The sequence below is a fragment of the Somniosus microcephalus genome, chromosome 23 (assembly GCF_052327205.1).
Source record: "Somniosus microcephalus isolate GS21.2 chromosome 23, FLI_Smic_1.0, whole genome shotgun sequence".
Lineage (NCBI taxonomy): Eukaryota > Metazoa > Chordata > Chondrichthyes > Squaliformes > Somniosidae > Somniosus > Somniosus microcephalus.
The window spans coordinates 15,384,234-15,411,483 of record NC_141009.1 but is presented as its reverse complement, the minus strand read 5'-3'; the positions used below and the strand labels follow the sequence as shown (position 1 = coordinate 15,411,483).

Genomic DNA, 27,250 nt, shown 5'->3' with positions numbered 1-27,250 from the left:
GCCTGTTTTTGTTTACTTTTAGATACACAGTCTTGCCGTCGGGGTCACTGAGGATCTTGGATTCAAGAGTATCTGACAGTGGCCTCTATAGATGTTCTGCGATAAACAGAGCAGGAAACGCCTCGTTGACACTGCAGCTCATCGTTCATGGTGAGAGTTATTTATCCCAGTCTCGGTTTGCCCCTTCATTTTCTTGCCTCCTTGAAGCTGCTGCCTCATGTTTGGGATAACAACAGGAAACGCTGGAAAAACTCAGCAGGCCAGGGCAGCATTGGCGGAGAGAGAAACAGAGTTAACGTTTCAGTTCTGACGAAAGGTCATCGACCTGAAACGTTGACTCTGTTTCTCTCTCCGCCGATGCTGCCCTGGCCTGCTGAGTTTTTCCAGCGTTTCCTGTTGTTATTTCGGATTTCCAGCATAGAAACATAGAAGATAGGAGCAGGAGTAGGCCATTCGGCCCTTCGAGCCTGCTCCGCCATTCAACGAGATCATGGCTGATCATCCAAACCCTAGCACCCGGTCCCTACACCGACAGCCATCCCACCCAAGCCCTATCCCCGTAACCCCATGTATTTAATCCCCCCTAACACTAAGGGTCAATTTATCATGGCCAATCAACCTAACCCGCACATCTTTGGACTGTGGGAGGAAACCGGAGCACCCGGAGAAAACCCACGCAAACACGGGGAGAATGTGCAAACTCCACACAGACAGTCACCCGAGGCCGGATTTGAACCCGGGTCCCTGGCGCTGTGAGGCAACAGTGCTAACCACTATGCCACCGCACATCCGCAGTATTTTGCTATCGACTCATGTTTGGGGCTTTGGTTCCATGGGAGCTGGCTGCCCCTCTGGCACCTCGTCCAAGCAGTCGTCCTTCACGTTCGAGTCGAGACATTTGATGCCAGGTCTCGACAGAGTGACAAAAAAAAAATTGGTTGGAGCTGACCCAAAGACGCAGGCTCACCTGTAGCTGCAGTTCAGAGGGTGGGCCACGCTGATTTTTTTTGCAAGGGTAGTCCCCTCGCCTTAATCTGAATAGACTGCTGGCACGTGAAACGTTAGCCTGGAGAGCTTGGACTGCAGCTCACTTGGACTGCAGCTCGCATTAAAGGGAAAGTTGTGGTCATGGTTTAAAAAAAAAAGTGGACTAATTGTTCACAATTATCCAGTGTGAGACGTTAAACTCAGGCCCCCGTCTGCCCTCTCAGGTGGACGTAAAAGATCCCACGGCCGCTATTTCGAAGACGAGCAGGGGTGGGGGGGAGTTCTCCCCGGTGTCCTGGGCCAATATTTATCCCTCAACCAACATCACTAAAAACTGATTATCTGGTCATTATCACATTGCTCTTTGTACAAAAATTGGCTGCCGCGTTTTCTACATGACAACAGTGACCACACTTCAAAAAGTACCTCATTGGCTGTAAAGCGCTTTTGGACGTCCTGAGGTTGTGAAAGGCGCTGGAGACATTTGGGCAACACCGTTGCCTTCGATGCTGGAGGGTTGGGGGTCGTGCTGCAGGACAGGCACCACGGTAGGTTAGCCTTACTTGGCCAGTAGAAGCGCAGGTGCAAGCGACGTGGAGGGATTTGCGGACCAAGTCAATACAGTCACCCAGGTCCTGTGTACCTGCTGCAAAGGCAAAGGAGAGTGTACTCTTCACTTTTGCACACTTTCCTTGTGGAGCTGACCAAGAATGACACAAGCCTCGGGTAGGAACGGTGCACCTTCTGAGAGGTACCATTTAAAGCTTTGTGCACAACCATTGCCCTTTTGCACACTCTCTTTCACTGTACCAAAGCCGGGTAGCACACTTTTCCAGTGGCGGAGGTGGTGGGTGTGGACCAGCAAATAATTGTTCAAGTTTCCGGGCTGAGGCTTTCCTCTGCTGTTGAGGGGGTTCCTCTGTTGGGTCACCAGTATTTGGCACCAGGAATCATAGAATCATAGAAAGTTACAGCACGGAAGGAGGCCATTTCGGCCCATCGTGTCCACGCCGGCCAACAAAGAGCTATCCAGCCTAATCCCACTTCCCAGCTCTTGGTCCGTAGCCCTGCAGGTCAGAACATCCCAAGTGCACATCCAAGTACTTTATAAATGTGGTTAGTGTCTCTGCCTCTACCACCCTTTCAGGCAGTGAGTTCCAGACCCCGACAACCCTCTGGGTGAAGAAATTTCCCCTCAAATCCCCTCTAAACCTTCCACCAATTACTTTAAATCTGTACCCCCTGGCCTTTGACCCCTCTGCTAAGGGAAATAGGTCCTTTCTATCCACTTTATCTGGGCCCCTCATAATTTTATACACCTCAATAAGGTCTCCCCTCAGCCTCCTCTGTTCCAAAGAAAACAAACCCAGCCTATCCAGTCTTTCCCCATAGCTAAGATTCTCTACTCCCGGCAACATCCTCGTAAATCTCCTCTGTACCCTCTCTAGTGCAATCACATCTTTCCTGTAATGTGGTGACCAGAACTGCACGCAGTACTCTAGCTGAGGCCTAACTAGTGTTTTATACAGTTGAAGCATAACCCCCCCTGCTCTTGTATTCTTTGCCTCGGCTTAGCCCTGGTCCCTTCAGACCATGATGGTTCCTGAGCTGCTGGAGCCATGGATTTGCAATCAATAAGAAGGTAAGCATGTGAAATATAATAGTTAGTGGATAGATATTCTGGAGTCTGGTCTGACTTCCTCTGGGGGGTGGGATGTAGAGAGAATCTTTGCAGAATCTATTCTCAGGAGATGAATAGGCTGGCTAGAGTTCATGGTATTAATGGGCCGAATGACATTTTCTCCTTCCATTCTCTCTCGTTGGTTTTTCCTCTTTCTAGTTCCTCCCAAAATCCATCTTTCACATCAGCTCCTGAAGGCGATCGTGGGTCAGTCCGTTGACCTTCCCTGCCTGGCACATGGTGATCCAACTCCTAAAATCAGGTGGTACAGAGGTGATGAAGCCCTGCTGCAGGGTGCCAGAGACTCTCTGGATGGACCTGATGGCTCAGTCAGCATTGAAGATGTGGAGATCTCAGATGCCGGGATCTACCGTTGCGTTGCGACCAATAGCGCCGGGCAGGATGTGATGGAAATGACACTGGTAGTGCTGGGTAAGTGTGCATTGGAACCATTTATATCACAGCTACAGGATGTGTCCCAGTTTTGGACCCCAAACCTGTAGGGACTGGACCGTGCCCACGGTTACGCTCCCTCTCGTTACCCCTGAAATAAAGAATAGCTTTGCCTTCCAAAGTTAGGCTTTATTAACTTTAAAATCGGCAGCATATCTTTCTACATCCAGTCCCAACTAAAGCTAGAAAAGGACTGAATTTAAGGTAGCCACAACACATCATGTGATCATCAACTACCAATGAGATTACAACACATATCCCAAGGCAGTTAACAAACAACGAATCACAATACTTTTACTAATCAAGGAATAATCACCACAACCCCCTACTAGAAGCTGCGCCGAGTCTGTGACTGGTTTGGATTTCGGTTGCTGCCCAAACTTGTTTTCAGACTTGAATAACGAAAAACAAAAAATCAAAACGATCGACTGCTTTCGTTACCCACCATTGTCTACACACACCTGAAGCAAAGTGGTATACCAGAGGAGGAGGGAATATCAGAATCAGTGGGGTAGATTTTAGCTCGCCAGGGTTGACGTTAACGGGGAGGTAATGGTCTCAAAATGGACTTATCACCACTTTAACCGCGACGATTGGCTCGCTGCCTCTTTCCCAGGGGGGCCGACAATTGGGCGGCCGAAGCGCTTGCCCGTTTCAGGCGCTGGGCCACTTGTAATATGCAAATTGGGGTCCTATGACGTACATCGGACCCCGTTGGCCGTTATAGGATAGAACCTGTTGGAGTGTGCGCCGTGCGCTCGCCGACCATTTTCATCGGCCAAGTGACCCTGGCGAGGTAAGTTGGAAATTATATTTGTGGGGCTAGGGAAAGAGCTCCTGTGGGCCAATGTCACCCCGGGCTCCCCATCATCCCCCCCACTGGCTTACCTTGCTTGCTGGCCTGCTTCGGGGTGCCCTTGTTTGGCGCCTGCAGCTCATTGGTCCCATTAAAATGAGACCCGAGGGCCTCAAAATGGCTGCGGCCTCTTCTCCCCCGGAATTTCAAATCTCCCCCCAGTGTCCTCCCTGAGGGAACTCGCAAATCTCCTCAGCAACTGGCTGCAGACCACCATTTGCGAAGGTGCTGGAAAACTGCCCTCATTTTGTCCTCTCGGCCAGGTAAAGTGCAAGATGTGGGAAGACCCAAGCAGAGACAACACAATTTAAAAAGAAATAGATTCCACCCCCTCCAAAAGAAATGAAATGTTCCATATTTCTACTGCGATAAAGTTTGAATTGGTGCTTGGTCTGCATCAAGCCTGGGACTGCCATCACTGCGGTGCCCCTTTGAGACTTTTTCCAGCCATTTAATGCAGATTTGCCTTTGGTGAAGGCAAAAAGCTTGATAGGCCACAATGATGAGCCAAATGTTCTTTATGTTTCATTAGAGCCACCGTTTTTTGCCGAAGGTCTTGCCCCAGTTGATGCCAAGCAGGAGCGACTGGTCGGAGAAAAAGTCACACTTCCCTGCCCAGCCAACGGTAAGAGCCTATTTTCTGTCGAAACCATCAGAAACTGTAGCCCTGATTTTAACCTGGGACGAGGGAAGAGCGTAGGGCCGATGGTGTGGGGGGGGCGGGGTGTGGGGGAGTGTGGGGGAAGAGAGCGGCAGGCTCATGCCAACAGGCTGGGGTGAGGCCTGGGCCTCGTTACCATGCCGACAGAGTGGCTCCTGCCCAAACCCAGTAGGAATAAAATGGAGGCCGGCAGGGTGAGCATGGCAACAGGCCGTTGCCGGGGACCCTCGGGAACCGTCTCTGGCAGCCAGGTAATTGCGCTGGGAGGGGAAGGAGCTCCTGCACCAGAAGGAAACTTGAAAAAAAAAAGAATTGACTTACCTTCTCGGCCCTCTGCTGGGCCTGATGCTCCTTGGGCGCCAGGTGATGCTGTGAGGCCGGCACCGAGTGCCTAACACGTGATTGGCGTCAGGGCCCTGAATAATGTCGCTAGACCACCCCCCCCCCCCCCCCCCCGACTCCTGAATTTCAATGAAGGCCTTGCCTACCTGAGGCAAGGGCCTCCGGTGAAACAGGCTCGAGGGGCTGAATGGCCTACTCCTGTTCCTATGTTCTGACGCTGCCCTAACAGTGCCTGTTAAAATGGGGCCGGGCACGAGTGGAGATTGAACACGGTGAGTACCACACTACCTCTATTTTAATCCTCGACACTTCTCGTTGGGCGCGCGGGGGGTTAAAATCGGCCCATTTGGGTGTGGAGTTTCAACAGAGCATATGCGATCGTACTTAGTATTTTATAAAAATGAACTGGAAATGTTGCCAGGCGGTTCAGAAGAACTCCAGTCGCCTTGCGCTGGCCAATGTTTGTTTATTTTCAGCTTACAGCAACATTGAAATAAACACTTAATATTACTTCAGCTATGTGGAGAGACGGGAGCAGCTGGGATTCTTCTCCTTAGAGCAGAGAATGTGAAGGGGAGATTTAATTGACGTGTTCAACGTCATGAACGGTTTTGATAGATTAATTAAGGAGATACTGTTTCCACTGGCAGGAGGGTCAGTAACCAGAGGACACAGGTTAAAGATAACTGGCAAACGAAACCAGGGGAGAGAGGAGAATTTATTTTTATGCGACGAGTTGTTATTATCTGGAATGCGCTGCCTGAAAGCAGATTCAATAATAGCTTCCAAAGGGGAATTGGATATATACTTGTAAAAGGAAACATTTGCAGGGCTATGGGGAAAGAGCAGGGGAGTGGGATTAATTGGAGAGCTCGTTCAGAGAGCTGGCACAGATGCGATAGACCGAATTTGTTATAAGAGTCTATGATTACAGTAATAAAGCTACTCAAGTAACAGGAATCACCATTATACTTTAAACCCTAAACTGCTAAACAATTTAATATTATAGTTAATGCTTTGTTTGTGCTTGCCTTTTTTCTCCTATTTTTTCTTCCCACTACTGTTTGTGTCTTTTATTTTAATTATGCTCTTTTATATCTATTCTAACTATTTTCTATCTAATGAATCCCCTTTTCCTTGCATTTTAAAGTTTTAAAATATTTTCCTTACCTTTTGTTCTTTTGCCTCTTGGCTCCCACTCTCCGTTTGGAGGCAGGAGAAGCTTTATTTTTTTTAGAAGTAATGGGAATGACCAAGTCAGTTTTTGCTGTTAAAATCAGGTAATGTCTGTTGGGCTCTGAATTTACTCTGTGGGGCACTAGTGGACAAACACTCAACGGGATCTCTGCGCTCCTCCAATTCTGGCCTCTTGCACATCCCCGATTTTAATCGCCCCACCATTGACGGCCGTGCCTTCAGCTGCCAAGGCCCTAAGCTCTGGAATTTCCCCCCTAAACCTCTCCGGCCTCTCTACACCTCTTTCCTCCTTTAAGACCCTCCTAAAGCCTACCTCACCTGTCCTAATATCTCCTTATGTGGCTCGCAGTCAAATTCTGTTTGATAATCGCTCCTGCGAAGCGCCTTGGGACGTTGTTCGACATTGAAGGCGCTATATAAATGCAAGTTGCTGATTGCCTGAAATTCCTCTCACCACTTCCATAGTGCAAGTGTTAACCCATTTATTTTAAAACCAGAGGGTTGACCCCTCTGCTAAAATAACGGAGAGCAATTTCAGTTGAGCACATTAAACATTCGTACAACTTAATTTCAGGGCCTTCGTCACGACTGTGAATTTGATTGACTGAACCATTGATGTTTCAAGCACAGAAGGAGGCCATTTGGCCCATCATAAGTGTGCCAACTGTTTGCTAATGTAATTGGGGTGAATTGAAACAACCGGTCCATTCAGCGCATTGTGGAATCATAATGTAAACATGCATTTAAAGCTCTTCATATTTTGGGAAAAATATATACAATGTGCTAACAAGCCGTCAGGATTAATTTCTTTAATTCTGGCTTCAAGCTCCTTCATTTCTTCATTTTTATAGAATTATGATATAAAAGGAAACCTATACTTTTTAAACATTTCAAATGCCATCCTGAATAAAAATAATTTTGAAGTGGAGACAGATTGTGCTGTGGCATGACTGAGGAAAAAGGGGGTAGATGTTTCTTATTGCCTGAGGCCTAAAAGGAAGAGTTTCACTAAACAACCACACAGATAATTATTTAAAGGTAAGTAAATAGCCAGTGTGCCCAACCCATCTCAAAACATCTGTTTGAAGTTAATGAGGAGCTTGAGTGAAAAAACTGTCCCATAAAAACTAAATTTTTGGTAGAGTAAAATTAGCCTCTAGACTAATGCTTTACAAAGCATGATAAGCTGGCTCGTCTAAATCTCTCCTGGCTCGTCTAAATCTCTCCTGGCTCTTTCTACTGTCTATCCTGACTGTGTGTTCTTCCTCCTGTCTGTGACAACATTCCCCTCTCTACCCGCTCCTGCCACAGCAGCACAGGAGCCATCAGGTTCCTTGGACTATTTCGTTATATCGGACCATAATCATCCACACATCCTCCAACAAAAACAACCATTTATATAGCGCCTTTAATGCTGTAAAACGTCCCAAGGCGCTTCACAGGAGCGATTACCAAACAAAAATTTGACAGCGAGCCACCTAAGGCGATATTAGGACAGGTGACCAAAAGCTTGGTCAGAGGTAGGTTTCAAGGAGCGACTGACAGGGGGAGAGAGAGGTAGAGAGGCCGGAGAGGTTTAGGGAGGGAATTCCAGAGCTTAGGACCCAGGCAGCTGAAGTCACGGCCGCCAATGGTGGAGTGATGGAAATCCCATTCCATCCCATCCCATTCCAAACCAACACTGAGAATTTTGCTTGGGGATTCTCCCAACCGGCCGCTGTACCTTGGGCGGAAGATTGACGGAAACCCTGGAGGCATGTGTAAACGGGATTCACTCCCACTTCCTGCTGAGGTTATGGAGGCCTTTCAGGAGAATCCCCGAGGAAATTCCCGGCGCAGACATTTATCCAGATTCTTGAGCAAGGTAGAATGTGACTGAAGGCAGTTTACGTAAAATGGATTCCGTCTGGGCAGAAAGTGTAAAAGTTGAGTATTCAAGGACTGTGTTTGAATATTTGAGATTATTATGAATTATTTGCTTCTTTATCTTCTGTAAAATAAATTCAGTTGATAATTTAAACTTAAAATGAGCTCTGAAATTGTGATGCCTAATTCCTCCCGCACTGTCTAACCTTCTCTGCAAGGGTGTTGGTACCAATCTGGCTGAGGTGAAGCCTGTCCTGTCCCGATATATGTGTCCTAGCAATCTGAAGTCCTTCTACATCTTTCTAGCTGTGTGCTGATGTATCTAATTTCCCTAATGAGTCTCGTGTGTGACATTGGGGTTAGTTTCGAGATTAACCTCTAGGCCTTTCACTTTGATCCCGAACCTAAATCCTCAAAGTGTCAGCCGTGGCTCAGTGGGTAGCTCTCTCGCTACTGTAGGTCAGAAGGTTGTGGGTTCAAATCCCTCCATGGCCTCGCCCCTCCCTATCTCTGTAATCTCCTCCAACCCCCCGAGATATCTGCACTCCTCTAATTCTGCCCTCTTGAGCATCCCTGATTAGAACGGTCTTCATTTCTCTTGTGATTATCATGCTTTACAGTTTTCATGACAGCAAAAAAATAGATACTTTGCAATGATCATGAGTTTTATGTCTTGTGGTATACTGGTAAATTGCTAAACAGTGACTTTCATCAATGTGCATTTATTTTTCACTAATGTAACAACTGTGGATTTGTTCACATTGGATAAACATGAAAAATAGATCCAACAGAGCCCTGATTAGATCCACACAATTTCTGTAGAGACAAATTTAAAAGGGAAATTCTGTCAGTAATTAAACTTGACCTTACTGGAACTGTTCTTTCAAAATTAATCCTGTGTGTTTTATTTACCTCTATTCATGGGGTTGCAGCCACCCATGCCTGAAAAAAATGGCACATTAGATATTAAACAGTATCAATTTTGTGATATAGAACCTTGGTTCTATATCACAACCTTGGTGTCATATTTGACCCTGAGATGAGCTTCCGACCACATATCCGCAGCATAACAAAGACCATCTACTTCCACCTCCGTAACATCGCCCGCCTCCGCCCTTGCCTCAGCCTACCCGCTGCTGAAACCCTCATCCATGCCTTTGTTACCTCTAGACTTGATTATTCCAACGCACTCCTGTCTGGCCACATTCCACCCTACATAAACTTGAGGTCATTCAAAACTCAGCTGCCTGTGTCCTAACTCGCATCAAGTCCCGTTTGCCCATCACCCCTGTGCTCGCTGACCTACATTGTCTCCCGGTTAAGCAGCGCCTCGATTTCAAAATTCTCATCCTTGTTTTCAAATCCCTCCATGGCCTCGCCCCTTCCTATCCTTCAGCCCCACAACTCCCCCCCGAGATATCTGCACTCCTCTAATTCTGCCCTCTTGAGCACCCCTGATTATAATCGCACAACCTTTGGTGCTTTTGGAGTGTAGTCACTGTTGTAATGTAGGAAACGCGGCAGCCAATTTGCACACAGCAAGCTCCCACAAACAGCAATGTGATAATGATCTGTTTTTTTCAGTGCCTTCTGTTGCCTAGGCCCTAAGCTCTGGAATTCCCTGCCTAAACCTCTCCGCCTCGCTACCTCTTTCCTCCTTTAAGATGCTCCTTAAAACCTACCTCTTTGACCAAGCTTTTGGTCACCTGTCCTAATTTATCCTTATGTGGATCAGTGTCAAATTTGTTGTCTTATAATACTCCTGTGAAGCGCCTTGGGATGTTTTACTACGTTAAAGGCGCTATATAAATACAAGTTGTTGTTGTCGTTGAGTCAGAAGGTCGTGGGTTCAAGTCCCACTCTGGGGACTTGAGTACAAACATCTAGGCTGACACTCCAGTGCAGTGCTGAGGGAGTGCTGCACTGTCGGAGGTGCCGTCTTTCGGATGAGACGTTAAACCGAGGCCCCGTCTGCTCTCTCAGGTGGACGTTAAAGATCCCACGGCCACTATTTTGAAGAAGAGCAGGGGAGTTCTCCTCGGCATCCTGGCCAATGTTTATCCTTCAGTCAACATTACTAAAAAAAAAGATCATTATCACATTGCTGTTTGTGGGAGCTTGCTGTGCGCAAATTGGCTGCCGCGTTTCCTACATTACAACAGTGACTACACTCCAAAAGCACTTCATTGGCTGTAAAGCGCTTTGGGACATCCGGTCGTCGTGAAAGGCGCTATATAAATGCAAGTCTTTTTTTTCTCCAACCCAGCCCAGGTTTTACCCATGATCGGAACATTGGAACAGGAGTACGCCATTCAGCCCCTCTACCCTGCTCCGCCATTCAGTTCGACCATGGCTGATCTGTACCTCAACTCTATTTACCCGGCTTTGATCCATTTGCCCATCTCAGTTCTGAAAAATTTCAATTGATCCCGCATCCACAGACTTCTGGGGAGCGAGTTCCAGAATTCCTCTACCCTTTGTCTGGAAAAAGTGCTTCCTGATTTCAATCTTGAATGGCCTAATCTTAAGACTGTGCCCACTTATTCTGGATTCCCCCTCCAGAGGAAATAGCTTCTCTGTATCTACTCCAGCGAATCCTTTTTGTCATTTTAAACCCCTCAATCAGATTACCCCGCTCAACCTTCTAAATTCAAGGGAATACAAGCCAAGGTTGTGCAACCTGTCCTCATTATTTAACCCCCTAAGCCCTGGTGCCATTCTGGCGAATCTGTGCTGCACCCCCTGCAAGGCCAAGACACCCTTCCTGAGGTGCGGTGCCCAGGACTGAACGAACGCCGTTACTCCAGACGGGGTCTGACCAAGGCTCCGTACAACTGAAGCATCACATAGAAACATAGAATAATAGGAGCAGAAGTTGGCCATTCGGCTCTTCGAGCCTGCTCCGCCATTCAATACGATCATGGCTGATCCTCTATCTCAATACCATATCCCCGCTCTCTCCCCATACCCCTTGATGCCTTTTGTGCCTAGAAATATATCTATCTCCTTCTTAAAAATATTCAGTGACTTGGCCTCCACAGCCTTCTGTGGTCGAGAATTCCACAGCTTCACCACCCTTCATCACTTCCTCTTCTTTACGCCCCCAGTACCCGTGAGATAAAGGCCAATATTCCATTCGTCTTTTTGATTAGTTTTTGTACCTGTGCCCTAGCTTTAATGATGTGCCTGGACACCAATCGTCCCCGAAAGTTTTTTTTTTGGGGGGGGGGTGGGTGGGGGGGGTGGCCGCACGGCCCCTTTAACGCTTGTGTGGTTTTTCCCAATTTAAAAGCCGGCTCACCGGCTGCGCGGGACTCCTGGGGTGTAAAGGAAACATTGCTGGACACCCGAACCCCTTGGGCTCCTCCACAGTTCCTAGTCTCTCGCTCTTAAGAAAATAATCCGATTTGTCGTTCTTGGATCCAAAGTGGACGACCTCGCATTTCTCCACAGTGAGCTCCGTCTGCCACAGTTTTGCCCACTCACTGAATCTGTCTACGTCCCTTTGTAACTTCCTGCTCCCATCTACACAACTTACTGTGATTCCTAATTTAGTGTAATGCGCGTATATCCTTGTTAGATCCGTGTATCTTAATGTTGTGTCCTTCAATAATTAGACAAGAGACTGCAGGGAACAATCAACAGGTGTTTACTGAATGAGGGTTACTCTAGAACTAATTGTACAGATCCCTACTCAGGGTTTATATACAGGTGTGGTCACTGCCGGTACTACAGTATACAGGAGCTGTAAAAAGTAGTTCTCCCCTTAAAGGTACATACGTTACAATTCCTCCCCTTTTAGATTAACAGTACCATAACACTCATTTAACAATTAAATATCAAACTAATTACAATTAACACTTTTAACATGCAACATTAACTGAAAATAGTCTATTTATAAATTCAGTCTTTGGGGAGGCTTCCTGATCCTTTCTGGATAGCGCCTTTCCCGAGTGTCTTGCTCTTGGTGCGGAGGCGATTCTGGCCCCCTGTCGTCGGTTGGTTCATCCGCTTCCGATGCTACTGTTTCTGGGGTAGATGCTACCTGTACGTCGGGTTCATCACCAGGTACGTATGGGCGAGACATGGGGTTGACTCGTTCCTGTGACTCTAGGATCTGGTCAACATGGCGTCTCACAATGTTCTCCCCAACATCCACTGTGTACATTAGTGGCCCCTGCCGTGTGCATATCGTTCCTGGTTGCCATTTCTCTGTTCGGTAGTCGCGGGCCAAGACTGGTTGCCCTACATTGAAGCTCCTTGTCGGCTTCTCATTGATGTGCTGGAATTGCTTATTCTCAACATCTCTTCGTACATTTGGTCTGAGCAAATCCAGACGAGATCTCAATCTTCGGTTAAAGAACATCATGGCCGGGGTCTGGTTGGTGACTGCATGTGTCGCATTTCTGTAGGCTAACAGGAAATTGTCCACCTTATGCTGCAGTGGAATGTCGTCATCGCACATGGCCTTTACTGCTTTTTTAAAGGTTTGTACGAACCTCTCAGCCAATCCATTTGTGGCTGGATGATACGGGGCGGATGTGTAATGCCTTCCCCATTCCTTTTCATAAATCTTCGAAACTCTTCGGACACAAACTGTGGTCTGTTATCAGAGCAAATCTGCTCTGGCAAGCCGTTCCTGGCAAAAATGGTCCGTAGGACTGCAATAGTTTTCTCCATGGTGGTGGAGGACATTTTGATCACAGGCCATTTCGAGTGCGCATCCACGGCTATTAAAAACATTGAGTCCATGAATGGACCAGCAAAATCAATATGCACCCGTTGCCATGGAGATGAGGGCCACTCCCATGGGTGTAGAGGGGCATGTGGTGGTGCATTTTGGACCTTCTGGCATCCTGAGCAGCTCTTTGTCAGGTCCTCGATTTGCTGATCGATCCCCAGCCACCACACATAAGCCCTAGCAAGGCTTTTCATTTTCACCCCTCCCAGATGACCTTCGTGAAGCTCATTGAGCACTCTCTCCCTTAACTTGGGTGGAATTACCACTCGGGATCTACACATCAAGGTCCCCTGGCATACTGACAGCTGTTCTCTTCTGGATGAGAATGCTGGCAACAGTGAGTCGCCATGTGCTGGCCATCCCTTCACCGTCAAATCATATACCCGAGACAGTGTCGGGTCATTTCGGGTCTCCTTCTCTATACCAGCGTTAGTTACTGGCAAGCATTCAATTATAGTCGAATGAAATATTTCGACAGGATTCACTGCTGGTGCTTCCGCCGCAGTAGGCAGTGGCAGGCGTGATAGCCCATCAGCGTTTCCATGCTGTTTCGTGCCCTTATACTCGATTTGATATTGGTGTGCCCCTAGAAAAAGGGACCATCTTTGTAGCCGTTGCGCAGTCATCACCGGAACGCCCTTCTTTGGATTAAAGATGGAGACAAGTGGTTGGTGGTCAGTCAGCAAGGTGAACTTCTGCCCGTGCAGATAGTGGTTGAACTTTTTCACTCCCCACACTAGGCTGAGGGCCTCCCTGTCAATCTGGGCGTAGTTACGCTCGGCTGAGGTTAGTGACCGAGACGCAAAGGCTACTGGCCTCTCCGAGCTGTCCGGGAATTTGTGCGACAGCACCGCTCCAATGCCATAGAGTGATGCATCACACGCCAACCGAATTGGTAGTGCTGGGTTGAAATGAGCCAACACCTCTTTTGATGTGATCAATTCTTTGCTCTTCTGGAAAGCTCGTTTACATTCGTCATTCCACTTCCATGGTACCCCCGTTTGCAGTAGGGTGTTCAATGGGTGTAGTACTGTAGACAAATTCGGCAAGAACTTATGGTAGTAGTTCACCAGCCCGAGGAACGACCTCAGTTGTGACACATTTTCCGGTGCCGGAGCCTTGACTACTGCCTCAATCTTTTCAGGGGACTTATATAACCCCTCTTTATCAATAATGTGGCCACAATACGAGATCTGCTTCTGGAAAAACTCGCATTTGTGGCGATTAGCTCAGAGCCCATATTCCTTCAATCTAGTGAGCAGCTGCTCCAGGTTGGCGAGGTGATCACTGTCATTTTTGCCCGTGACCAGGATGTCGTCCAAATAACACTGGGTCCCTGGAATCCCTTGCAGGACTTGATCCATTGCCCTTTGCCAAATAGCCGGAGCTGATGCTACCCCGAACACCAGCCGGTTGTATTGGTAGAGACCTTTATGAGTGTTGATCGTGAGGTACTGTTTCGAGGCTTCTTCTACCTCCATTTGCAGGTACGCCTGGGCCAGATCAATCTTAGTGAAGCGTTTCCCTCCAGATAGCGAGGCGAAAATATCTTCAATCCGCGGAAGCGGATATTGTACAGTGTGAAGGACTGGGTTCACTGTCACCTTAAAGTCCCCACGGATGCGAACCTTCTTTGGTTCCCCAGGCGTATTACTCAACGACCTCTTCATTACAGGAACGATGGATGTAGCCCACTCGCTCCAGTCCACTTTGGACAGTACTCCTGAACATTCCAAACCTTCCAGCTCTGCTTCAACGGCTGGGCGGATCGCATAAGGTACCGGTCTGGCCTTAAAAAACTTTGGGCTTGCATTTTCCTCTATTTTGATCGTCGCTCTTATGCCTTTTAGTGTTCCGAGTCCCTGCTGGAACACTTCTTGTGCGTCAGTTAGCATTTTTGACAGTCGTCCAGGTGTGACGTCGTCATCCTTTTTGGCATCTACAGTCAGTGCTTGTATGGAATGCCAATCTAGCTGTATCTTCCGGATCCATTCACATCCTAGTAGTGGTGGTCCTCCATCTGGCAATACATATAGGTCCATTTTTGGTGTTTCCTTGCCGTTATATATAACATTCACCCTTATTTTTCCTTTGGGGTAGACTTTTTGCCCCGTGTATGTCTTCAAGACAATCTTTGTATCTCTCAAGGGTATATGTGAGAATAGCCGCTTTTAGTCCCTTCGGTTTATGACTGTTAGGGCTGATCCTGTGTCCAATTCCATTTTCACTTGGACCCCTGCTATCTTGAGCGTGACCCAGATAGTTTGGTGATCCTCCGTTTTGATCACATTATGTAGTTTCAGACAACCCAGCTCCTTGCTTCCGGAGTCTGTATCACTTTTCTGTTCGTCTGAACTACTCTCCGTCACCTTATGTACCTTCTTGTACTTCTCCTGTGGAGATTTCTTGCTGCTGGTTTTCTTTCCCGACCTGCAGACTCTTGCTATGTGTCCTACTTTTCCACACTGTCTGCACACTTTGTCCTTGAACCAGCAATCCTTATGGTCGTGTGTTGTTCTGCTGCAGCGATAGCACGTCACTGTTCTGTATGACATTTCATTTGTGCCATATTCTTGCGGTCTCCGTTGTATCTCTGCCGCGCCCCGTGCTGCTGCTTCGTGTGATACTGCCATGCTGAAAGCCTTGTCCAGCGTAAGGTCCTTTTCTGATAGAAGCCGTTTCTGGGTTGCTTCACTTTGAAGCCCACACACAAACTTGTCCCTTAAAGTATCTGCTAGTCCCATTCCAAACTGGCAGTGTTTCGATAGCTTGCGCAGTTCCGTTAAATACTCAGCATTACTTTCATCTTTATGCTGGTTCCTTTTGTGAAACTTAAATCTTTCCGCTATCAGCAGCGGTGTGGGGTCTAAGTGGTCCTGTAGGATAGACACTATGTTTTCAAAATCCTTTTCCACTGGCTTCTCTGGGGTTACTAGGTTTTGCAGTAAGCCATTGAATTCAACAATACCAGCGCTTTCCTGTCATTTGGCACTTCATTCGCCTTGCAGTACACTTCTATGCGTTCGACATATGTCGTCCAATCTTCGACTTCATTGTCGAACGCTGTGACACTGTCACTCTTCGGCAGCCCTGGGTGTGGCTAGACTGGCTCAAAATGGCGTCTCCCATGCTCTCCCTTCTTCCCCACTGCGGCTCAAAATGGCGTCTCCCGCGCTTTCCTTTCTTCCCCGCTGACGCTGCTCAGCCCTTGAACACCGGCTGCGCTCTGCGCGTTTTCCTGCACGCCTCTCTCCCCCGTTGACGCTGCTCAGCCCTTGAACACCGGCTGCGCTCTGCGCGTTTTCCTGCGCGCCTCTCTCTCCCGTTGACGCTGCTCGGCCCTTGAACACCGGCTGCGCTCTGCTCTCTCTCGTTGACGCCGCTCGGTCCTGAACACCGGCTGTGCCCTGTGCGCTCTACCCTCTCTCTCTCCCCCGTCGACGCTGCTCGGCCTTTTTCTGTGCCGTCGGTCAGCTCTAGCCGCCGCTGTCCAGGAAGGGTCTGCGCAGTACCTGTTGCCAGCCCGTTTCGCTGGACCACCGTGCTGGAAAGCCAAGCCTGGCTCTCGACAGCCTCCCCTGCGATGCTCAATCTCCGCTGGATGACTGGGCGGTTGCCCGTGGTCGACGCCTGTGCTTCTGGACTCGGCCTTCTTCCACTGTTCTCCAGGAGCGAATCCCTGGGAGGTGATGCAGAGTTGCAGGTAGGTTTGAATCTGCTCGTCGCCAATGTTAGATCCGTGTATCTTGATGTTGTGTCCTTCAATAATTACACAAGAGACTGCAGGGAACAATCAACAGGTGTTTACTGAATGAGGGTTACTCTAGAACTAAATGTACAGATCACTACTCAGGGTTTATATACAGGTGTGGTCACTGCTGGTACTACAGCATACAGGAGCTGTAAAAAGTAGTTCTCCCCTTAAAGGTACATACATTACAATCCTAATCAAACATTTTCCATATGCTATTTGAATCCTTTTATTTTGTGTACAACTGAAGCATCACTCCCTCTTCTTTGTGTCCCAGCACCCCTAAGCCAATAAATTATGAAGAAAGGTTGAGCAGGTTGGGCCTATACTCATTGGAGTTTAGAAGAATGAAAGGGGATCTTATTGAAACATATAAGATTCTGAAGGGGCTTGACAGGGTAGATGCAGAGAGGATGTTTCACCTCATGGTTGAATCTAGAACTAGGGGCATAATTTCAGAATATGAGGGCACCCTTTTAAAATCAGAAATGAGGAGGAATTTCTTCTCTCAGGGTTGTGAATCTTTGGAATTCTCTTCCCTAGAGAGCTATGGAGACTGGGTCATTGAATATATTTAAGGTGGAGATAATCAGATTTTTGAAAGGTAAGGGAGTCGAGGGTTATGGGGAGCGGGCAGGGAAGTGGAGTTGAGGCCAAGATCAGATCAGTCATGATCTTATTGAATGGCGGAGCAGGCTCGAGGGGCCAAATGACCTACTCCTGCTCCTACGTCTTATGTTCTAATGTACCCTCATGAAACTTGTAACTCGCTTGACCTTTCCTGTTTATATGTCCCCAGGAACTCCTCCACCAGTTATACGCTGGCTACAGAATGGGTTAGAACTGCCAGGTAATGAACCAGGAATCTCGATACTGGAGGACGGCTCCCTTCTGATTGACTCGGCTTCACCCTATGACAGCGGAGATTATTTGTGTATTGCAACGAATGAGGCTGGCTCTTCCAAAAGGAAGTATAGAGTGAAAGTCAGAGGTAAATATTTAAGCTGCGAAGTTAAACTATGTCCTATTTGAACCGTTATCATGCTGGAGAAACTGAAAGAGACAGTTCAACAAATACCGAGACTGGGCTCTGAACTCGGGTCCCGAGTCAAGTGTCCAAACGTTTGGCACATGGCATTTTTAATGAGACAAATGGCCCATGCTTTCTTGTGGCATCAGAACGTATTTCTGGAAGGCAACAGCTGTAATGTATGGTGTCCCAATAGCTTGGAGTCTCTCTACTTAGGCAGTCCCTTGGAAATGAGGATGACTTGCTTCCACATTAAAAATGAGTTTGCAGGTGACTGATGAGTTCAATGCGGGACCTACAGTCTCTGTCACAGGTGGGGCAGATGGTGGTTGAAGGGGTGGGTGGGCGGGGTGCTTGGGTTGACGTGCGCTCCTTGCGCTGCCTGCGCTTGGCTTCCACTTGCTCCCGGCGAAGAGCCTCGAGGTGCTCGGCGCCTTCCCGGATGCTTCTCCTCCACTTTGTGCGGTCTTAGGCCAGGGATTCCCAGGTGTCGGTGGGGATGTTACACTTTTTCAAGGAGGCTTTGAGGCATTTCCTCTGCCCACCTGGGGCTCTCCTGCCGTGTCGGAGTTCCGAGTAGAGCATTCGTTTTGGGAGTCTCGTATCGGGCATGCGGGCAATGTGACCCGTCCGTTGAGCGTTGTCAAAGCTTCGATGCTGGGGATGTTGGCCTGAGCAAGAACACTGACGTTGGTGCGCCTATCCTGCCAATGGATTTGCAGGATCTTGCGGAGGCAGCGTTGGTGGTACCTCTCCAGTGCTTTGAGGTGCCTGCTGTACATGGTCCATGTCTCTGAGGCATACAGCAGGGCGGGTATCACCACTGCTCTGGAGTATCAAAGGACTGACTCTCAACTAGAAGGTTGTGTGTTAGGAGACCCGGGATTAGTCTGCCGCTACGTGTCACTTGGCTCAGTTTGGGGAGTTGCATTAGTTTTTGGCTGCATGGCGAGAGTGGAGCTTCCCACGGGATTGTGGTGTTCCTTCTACTGGCGGGGGGTGGGGAGGAATTACATTACCTGGCTGAACTTTGCTTGGGCCGTACTCTGAGTTAGCTTGTCTGCAAAGTTATAGTGAAAGCTGGCACGCTAGAACCCAGACTGTTCCCTCCATGTCTGGCACTAGCTCATTCAGGGTACTGTTCTCACCGTACAATTTTTACGTGTGATTTAACTTCAGAACAGTGTGATGCTCTGGTTAAGGCTTTTTATGATGTGGTAGTTCTTACACGTCTTTACAGGGTGAGCAGTGAAAGGAGTACGATGGGGCGTCGGCCCACTGTACCGTGAATTAGTGGGATGCAAATTCACCTCCGCAGCCTCGCTCAGTCAGTGTTCCCAATCTGAACCATTCATCAGTGGTGCAGCTTCAGGTAGAGTTCTGGGAGCAGGTTGTTTGCCCATCCTGTTGGCCATGTCTATTGGCTGGGGGGAGACCACTTGGAAAAATGAGAGAGGAAAGTATTAACATCTTTCCCCCCCAAAAAATTAGTAGCCGATAAGAGATCCAAGTCCACTACAGGGGTATTACCATCATCAATGTTATTGTGCACATGGTATTTTGATTCTGAGCCAGCTCTGGAATCTGTAGCCTCTTGGTGAGGTTTCCCAGCTCCCTCTGCAACCAATTCCTGCTGAATCTGAAATCTTGCTGAGATTACCCGAGTCGGCCCTTTTCAGTCTGTAGAAATTAAAAGGCAACCTATTGTACATCAGTTTTTTCTTTAATAAAAATGTTTCAGAGCCGATATGTTGGGAAACATGCTTTGTTGATTTTCACTGGTGCAAAATGAAAATGGAGTGAAACCATCTCTTGGAGGACTCGCACTCCAACATCTTCCTGCATCAGCCGCTTTGTTCTGCCTCTGGAGTGCTGCACGGAAGTTCTTGGTGTGGCAGCAACACAGAGATACAGTGTAAAGACAATCTGTTGTTCCCAACAACTGTGTTTTCTATTGATTTGAATGAGAGTTTGATCTCCCTCCCGCCTCCTGTCCAGCCGGAGAGCTGTGGAGGCGGAGTCACTGAATATATTCAAGGCGGAGATTGACAGACATTTGAACTACAGGGGAGTCAAGGGGCATGGGGAGAGAGTGGGAAAGTGGTGTTGAGGACAAGATTGGATCAGCCATGATCTTATTGAATGGCGGAGCAGGCTCGAGGGGCCGATTGGCCGACTCCTGCTCCTATGTTCTTATGTTCTTTTCTTTCATTCCAGTTCCCCCCGAGATTCGGGATAATGACCGAATACAGAACATTACAGCGTTGATTAATCAGCCATTGACTTTGGATTGTGATGCCAGCGGCACCCCAACACCGACCCTCAGTTGGTACAAAAATGAGCAGCCGGTATGTGCGGCCAATCGCTGTTCTTAAAATGGGGCTGTTTTTATTGGGGTTGGGGAGGGGGAGGATGGTGACGTGGCATGAAAACACCTTGCTATGTAGTCATACACCAGTTTATTCCAGAACTCCTCCAGAGGTTGCATTCCTGGTTCTAGCCATTGTATGAAGTGGAGGCCAGGAAGGGTGCTAGAGTTGGGCTGCTCTCCTAGCGACCACTTACGGAACAACTTGGCAACGGCCAAGATGATTTGGTGAGGGTCTGGCATATGACAAAGGGGAGACTGAGGAAGGGTTTGGGACAACTTGTAGAAAATACTAAAATTAGTTTGTGCCCCCTGCTCACCTGAAGGCAGTGGCTTGTGCTGGGGCTAGGGTATGGTGCTACCAAATGCTGGCAGGACTAGACGTACCTCACCCAAGTGACCATTCTTCATGCGGGTTCCTAAGTATCAGTGGGCAACTGAATCATGAAAAGGGATGGCATCGCAGCTGTGCCCCATCCTTTCCTGGCCAGGCATCGCCACATGCGTTTTCCAGCAGGTGGCATTGGCTGCCAAGCGGGAACCCGACTTTCTAGCCTGATGATTCTGAGTTAGGCTATCGCACCCCTATGGACATCCTGGGTGAGGTCAACCAACAGGACACAGACCAGCAATTGAACCTGAACAGATAGAGGCACTGGAAAGGTGCAAACAAGATGTACTAGAATGGTACCAGAACTGAGAGGTTATAAATATCGGGAAAGATTGAACAGGCTGAGGCTCTTTTCTCTAGAAAAGAGAAGGCTGAGGGGATGACCCGATAGAGGTCTTTACGATTATGAAAGGGTTTGATAGGGTAGACGCAGAGAAGATGTTTCCACTTGCGGGCGAGACCAAAACAAATATAAGATAGTCACAAATAAATCCAATAGGGAATTCAGGAGAAACTTTTTTACCCAGAGAGCGGTGAGAATGTGGAACTCGCTACCACAGGGAGTAGTTTAGGCAAATAGCATAGATGCATTTAAGGGCAAGCTAGAGGGAGGGAGAAAGGAATAGAAGGATATGTTGATGGGATTAGATGAAGAGGGTTGGGAGGAGGCTCGTGTGGAGCATAAACACCAGCACGGACCAGTTGGGCCGAATGGCCTGTTTCTGTGCTGTAAATACTGTGTAACTGTGTAACATCCATCTGTTTCTTAATGGAACTATCTGAACGCGCTTCTGGGCAAATAGTGATGGATGAGAAATAAAATTAAGTGGAAAAGTTAATATCTGAAGAATGATTAAATGCTTTAAGAGCTTTTTAAGCAACCTGCACACATAGTCTTAACCACTTATTATAACTACTTGAATTAATGTTGATCTGATTCAAAACTTCCATTCTTTGACTGCAAATATGGTAACTATGAGGCCTGTAGATGTGTAAATGTCACAATAACAGCTGTATTGGATGGAGTTTTTCAAGTGAAGGCACCGAATATGTGTTCATGGTGAAGGCCGCGAGCTGCCTAACGGGCGGGAGCCCCAGTGATAAGCTGGCGACTGATCGTACAACCGGCAACCCCTGACCTCGGGGAGCAGTCGTCAGCAGAGAAGCAAAATGGCTGCATTTCTCATTGTTCTTTCTCCTGAAGGTGGCAGAGATCGGCAGAGTCCGTCTTCTGAATGCCGGCCGTCTGCTGCGACTTCCAAAAGCCCGCAGAGGGGACTCTGGAATGTACTCTTGCAACGCCGTCAACGTTGCTGGCACAGCTAATAAACGTTTCAACCTACTGGTGCAGGGTAAGGACCAACCGCAGTGGGACAATCTGAGCTTTCCTCCTAAGCTCCACTCTTTGTGCTCGTCCTTCTCCCTTCATTGAGCTTGAGTTGAAATAAAGATTCATCACAACAGTCTCTTTCCCTGACTCATTCGTCCCTGGCTCTCAAAGCTGTGGAACTTGTTACTTTCCTCCAGTTTTTTTTTCTTTCCTCCAGTAATCTGTAAGCTTTTTAAAAACCCACCGTTGGCATCATCTAACATCTTCTGTCCTATTCTTTCCCGCCTTGGCTGCATCCTGCACCCTAGGCCTTGGCCCTTTATTTGTTGGAGACTGACAGCTTTAGCATCTTGCTCTTCCTCTAGTGCCTCCCACGATCTTTGGATCTGGAATCACTCAAGAAGTGGCCATTTTGGTGAATTCTGAGCTGGAGCTCAAGTGTCACGCCAGTGGAGTTCCTTTCCCGCACGTTGCGTGGAGTAAGGACGGAGAGTAAGTATAATGGGCAAAGTCTTGTTTTCTTCACCCTGCTCCCAACACAATTTTGTCCTGTTTTTCTCCTGTGGATGCTGACTCATTCTGGGGTACGGTGCCACAGATTCCAGCCACCCTCCGAAATACAACTATTCTTTATATGTGAGCCTAGATAGAGAGAGCACACCTTTATATACATATATTACAGAGAGATAACGCACCCTCTATGTATTATAGGAAATAGTGCAGTCTGTATGCATCATAAAGAACACCCTATATATATTGCACTGGACAGCGCACCTATTTATATATATTCTAGAGAATAACGCACCCTCTATGTATTATAGGAAATAGTGCAGTCTGTATGCATCATAAAGAACACCCTATATATATTACAATAAATCGCAAACCGATATATCTATTCTAGAGAATAAGGCATCCTGTATGTATTCGAGGAAAAATAGTGTGATCTGTATATGTTACAGGAATAGCACACCCTGTGCATAATATGGAGAATGCGACACCCTGTGTATAGCGCACTCCATATCTTGAGTATAGCCCACCATGAATTATTATAAGGGATAGTGCAGCATGTACCTATTATAGAGAATAGCACACCCCGTATAGATGATAAAGAGCTGGGAAACCTGTTTATATACATGTGTTGGTTTTGAAATGAGTGTATGTGTGAGGAGAGATTGTCTGTGAGCCCTGCACATGGCTATCTGTTTAACTGCTCAATTGTGTTATTTTTCTTTTGGTTCTTAGGGCCCTGTCTCCGGGCGCTAAACATGCGGAGATTACAGAAGAGGGGCAGGCATTCCGGATTCCTTCAGCTCGCCTCATCGATCAGGGCCTCTATCAGTGCATGGCCCTCAACTCAGCTGGGCAGCAGAGCAAACACTTCAAAGTGAATGTCTACGGTACGGATGAAACAGCACCTTTCTGCTCTGATTGAGTTGATGGTTCCAGGTTGTTCATTTTCCCTGCGACTATTTGCATTTATACTGGTGAAGAACCACATGGGTGCTAAAGTTGGCAAACAATGATTTTACTAACGACAGGTCTGGAGCACCTCCCTGCGTATTACAGTAACAGGCCGAGCTCTCAGTATACCGCAGTGCAGGTAACCTTTGCAGCGTATCGTACATCCTTACACTTTAATTTATTCACAGGATCTGGGCGTCACTGGCAAAGGCCAGCAGTTACTCCTGTGCAGCACCTTGGGACATTTTACTATGTTAAAGGCGCTATATAAATATATAAGTTGTTGCCCATCCCTAATTGCCCTTGAGAAGGTGGTGGTGAGCCACCACCTTGAACGGCTGCAGTCTGTGTGGTGGACAACTGAGTGGCTTGTTCGGCCATTTAAGAGGGAGTCACATATAGGCCAGACCAGGTAAAGACAGCAGATTTCCTCCCCTAAAGTACATTAGTGAACCAGATTTATTTAATTAACTGAATTTAAATTCCCCAGCTGCCGTGGTGGGATTTGAACTCACGTCTCCCAGATCATTAGCCCAGGCCTCTGGATTGCTGGTCTAGTAACATAACCACTATGCTACCGTTCCCTATAGTTAATACCTTTTACAGTCACATGCAGTTCAGCCGCCCTTTGCCCAGTACCTTAGTTCAAAGCCTGAACCGATTCTTTTTGACTGCCTTCAATGACATGAAAGGACTGAACCCGATTGTGAGGGTCCTCTTGCAAATGAATGAGAGAGAGGAAGAGAGATAGCAAAGAGAGGGAGGGTGAGAGAGAAACAGTGGACGAAACAGCAAAGAGCGAGGGAGAGAGACAACAGAAGGAGGGCGTTGGGCAATGGAAAGAGAAAGGAAGAAGATTAAAGGCAGATGGAGGGTGAGACACAGAGAGGAAGGAGAGACAACAGAGGAAGAAAGAAGAGAAAGGAAGGCAAACTGATAGCAGGATGAAGAGACAACAGAGAAGAAGAGAGAGCAAGCTGACAGAGGCAGCTTAACACAGCAGATAGAAAGAGGCAACATAGAGAGGGGGGAGACAAAAGAGGAAGGGAAGGAGAGAACAAAGCAGGGAAGGAGTGACACAACAGGGAGAAATGGCAGATTTTAAAATAACTTGCTCTTGTGATGTCCTTTTGGGGCAACTAGGGACGGTAAACGTAGCCTTATCAAAACCTTGGAACAATGTTCCCCCTGTCTATATGTAGCGAGAACACACTGAGAAACTGAACGATACACTTGTGCTTTTGTCCTCGCGGATGTACAGGCAGGGAGCAGGAATAGAGGAAGAGCCTGAGAGTGCTGCAAACTCTACAGCACATCTCGCACAAGTCCCGTGCTTGCAGTTCTCTCATGTTGTTGGCGCTGCGATCTCTCCGAGTGAGTGTTGAGTTAGTATCGAGACTGGCGTTGTGACTGCATGTCCACTGGGGACTTACTGGCGGAGGCAGCAGCTCATTTCAAATCATTGAGTCATCGGACAGGAGGCAGCTTTGTGTGGGCTGTACTTGGACTGCGATTTGATTTCTTGCTAAGGTTCAAGTTAGCTTGTTTGTGTTGAGTGGGACTGGAGAGTTTCAGCCAGACTAATAGATGGAAGATTAGCTTTCAACCATTAATTTTTGGCTCTACTTACGGGATAATGTCAACTTCATTTTTAGAATTATCCCACTTCCCACCTGGCCCAACAGCTGTGCGACTGAGAGAGCAGGTACATGGCCTACTCCGAGGCCTCCGGTGCCCCTTGTAGCTGTTTATTAAGAGATGCTCGGACCAGCCAGGTCTAATTCTCCCCTTGAATTATTTCTCACTCCTCTCTCCTGAGAGATGGAGCAACTTCCACTTAACGTTTTTCTACTGGGGAACTTGGGAACCTGTAGGCGGAATGTTCCACTTGGGCGGGGGCGTGAAGCAGGCTGTGCCGGATCAGCTGCCCCTTACACAACCCCCCCACCCCGCTCCGCCGAAGTTGAAAGCCCCGCCCCACATCCTATCTAGGGACTGGAGGATGGGGAGAAAGCAGCTCGGCAGACCCCCCTGCCCGCCCGCCCCCATCCATCACCCAAGCTGAAGATGGAGCTTTGCTCTGTGTGGAGTACCCACTTGTAAATGCTCTGAGGTGACCTCAGCCAGGGCAGCATTTGTGGTGCTGTAGTTGGCCTACAGGGGCTACAAAAGCGTAAAAATCAGCCGGGGTCTCTGCTCTGGATTGCTATAAAATGTGCATGTGTGGACGTCAAGTCAAGATAGATCAAGGCTCCAATTAATGCCCCATGGTGGACTAGTCTTTATGGCACTCACTATCTGGGCAAAAGCACTGGACTACTGGCTATTTTAAAGTAAATGTCAGTTTAGTGTTCTGGGAATGGAGCACAGTCAAAGAATGAGACGTTTAAACATTTCACATCTGAACCTTGCCATCGGTTCTGGCCGATGATTTTCCACTCCCTTAGGGAACTGCTGCACTTGTATGGACTCTGAGTCTTGCTCTGTCACATGCAACAAACACCTGGCATTCTGCTGGACATCTGCCGCCCATATGGGCAGCACTCAGCCAGAACTCGGAATCAACTTGTCCCCTTCCATTAGGCAGAGATCAATGCTAGTGTTGATATGCAGGCCTCAGCCTATCTTTTCCTTTGGTACATGCTGCCCCTTTCAAACTTCTTCCCTTCTCTCTGACAGAGCTGATTTATGCTGGGGTACAGTTCCCCAATTGCTGACTGCCGTGAGGTACCATGCCCAAATGGTTACTTGTCGTACAGCAGCCTAGACCGTCAATGTTCCCAATCTATTCAACCATGGGTGGTGTGACTGTTGAGCCTGATCTCGACCTCCACCCTGCACAGTCCAGCAGGTGTCATTAATACCAATCCAAAGCAGGAACACTGGCTCATTTCCCTCCCCCACTACCACCCCCGCCCAGCCCCCTGCCCCTACCCTCAGTCCAGGAGCACCAAGCTCAATTTTGGCCCCTCTACTTCTCCCCTTGCCAAGATCAGCTAACTCCGCATAGACTGGAGTTTGAATGCTGGACTTTCCTAGTCTAGCTCCCTTCCACACAGGTTTATTCCCTGTTTATATTGAACGCACAATGAAGTGACCTGAGATGAATGTGGTTCACCCCATCGACCACATTCACTCCCTCCATCACTGGGCGCACAGTGGCTACAGTGTGTACCATCTACAAGATGCACTACAGCAACTCGCCAAGACTTCTTTGGCAGCACCTCCCAAACCCGCGACCTCTACCACCTAGAAGGACAAGGGCAGCAGGTGCATGGGAACTCCACCACCTCCAAGTTCCCCTCCAAGTCACACACCATCCTGAATTGGAAATATATCGCCGTTCCTTCATCGTCGCTGGGTCAAAATCCTGGAAATCACTCCCTAACAGCACTGTGGGAGTACCCTCACCACACGGACTATAGCGGTTCAAGAAGGCGGCTCACCACCACCTTCTCGAGGGCAATTAGGGATGGGCAATAAATGCCGGCCTTGCCAGCGACGCCCACATCCCATGAAAGAATTTTTTTGAAATGACTCCAGTCCTGCAGCACTGACCAGTACCATGCACACACACAATGCTGACAACATACCCAGCAGTGTTACATCTTGCTGCTGTGAGAAATGCCAAAATGACATCGGGCTTTCTCCCAACACTTTGGTGCTTATGAACAAAAATAGTTTCCTTAAGCACACAGAGTCTCCTATAAACTGAAACGTGCTGTGAGTGGAAGAGCCTGCCCAGATTAACAGTTATCCATAATTGTGATAACAACCACCGGAGACCACGTTGAATGCCCACGACATCCTACTTCAAAAGGCAAAAAATTATCACACTGACAGACTAATGTGTGCAGACGAAAGCTAAGAGTCACATTTATTTACAGGCAGCATAACACACAGACGCAGGGAGGTGCAGCCAAGTAAGAGCGCGTGCAAGACTTTGAAAAGAATAAAGATAGAATCAATCCACAAATGGTCAAAATATCTTTTTAGAAAATATCTCTTACATAATTGGCAGGAACTTCAGCTAAAACAGCCGTTCACAGGTCTTCATCAGACAAGGGCCTATGTTGTTGACACGGTGCACAGCTGTGCGGTGATTTATGCCATGGGAATTCTTCCTTGTTACAGC

The 27,250-nt window shown here is 47.9% G+C and overlaps 1 protein-coding gene across 1 annotated transcript in view; it reads left to right on the top strand.

The window, feature by feature from the left end:
• The window catches only part of LOC147101676 (hemicentin-1-like), a 395,279-nt gene that overhangs the window by 136,206 nt on the left and 231,823 nt on the right, over positions 1–27,250 (top strand). The window contains exons 22-29 of the mRNA XM_085965457.1: positions 23–150; positions 2,828–3,100; positions 4,510–4,602; positions 17,335–17,526; positions 19,783–19,913; positions 21,529–21,676; positions 22,020–22,146; positions 22,897–23,051. Coding sequence (XP_085821583.1) covers positions 23–150; positions 2,828–3,100; positions 4,510–4,602; positions 17,335–17,526; positions 19,783–19,913; positions 21,529–21,676; positions 22,020–22,146; positions 22,897–23,051 — 1,247 coding nt within the window. The remainder of the gene's footprint in view (positions 1–22; positions 151–2,827; positions 3,101–4,509; positions 4,603–17,334; positions 17,527–19,782; positions 19,914–21,528; positions 21,677–22,019; positions 22,147–22,896; positions 23,052–27,250) is intronic.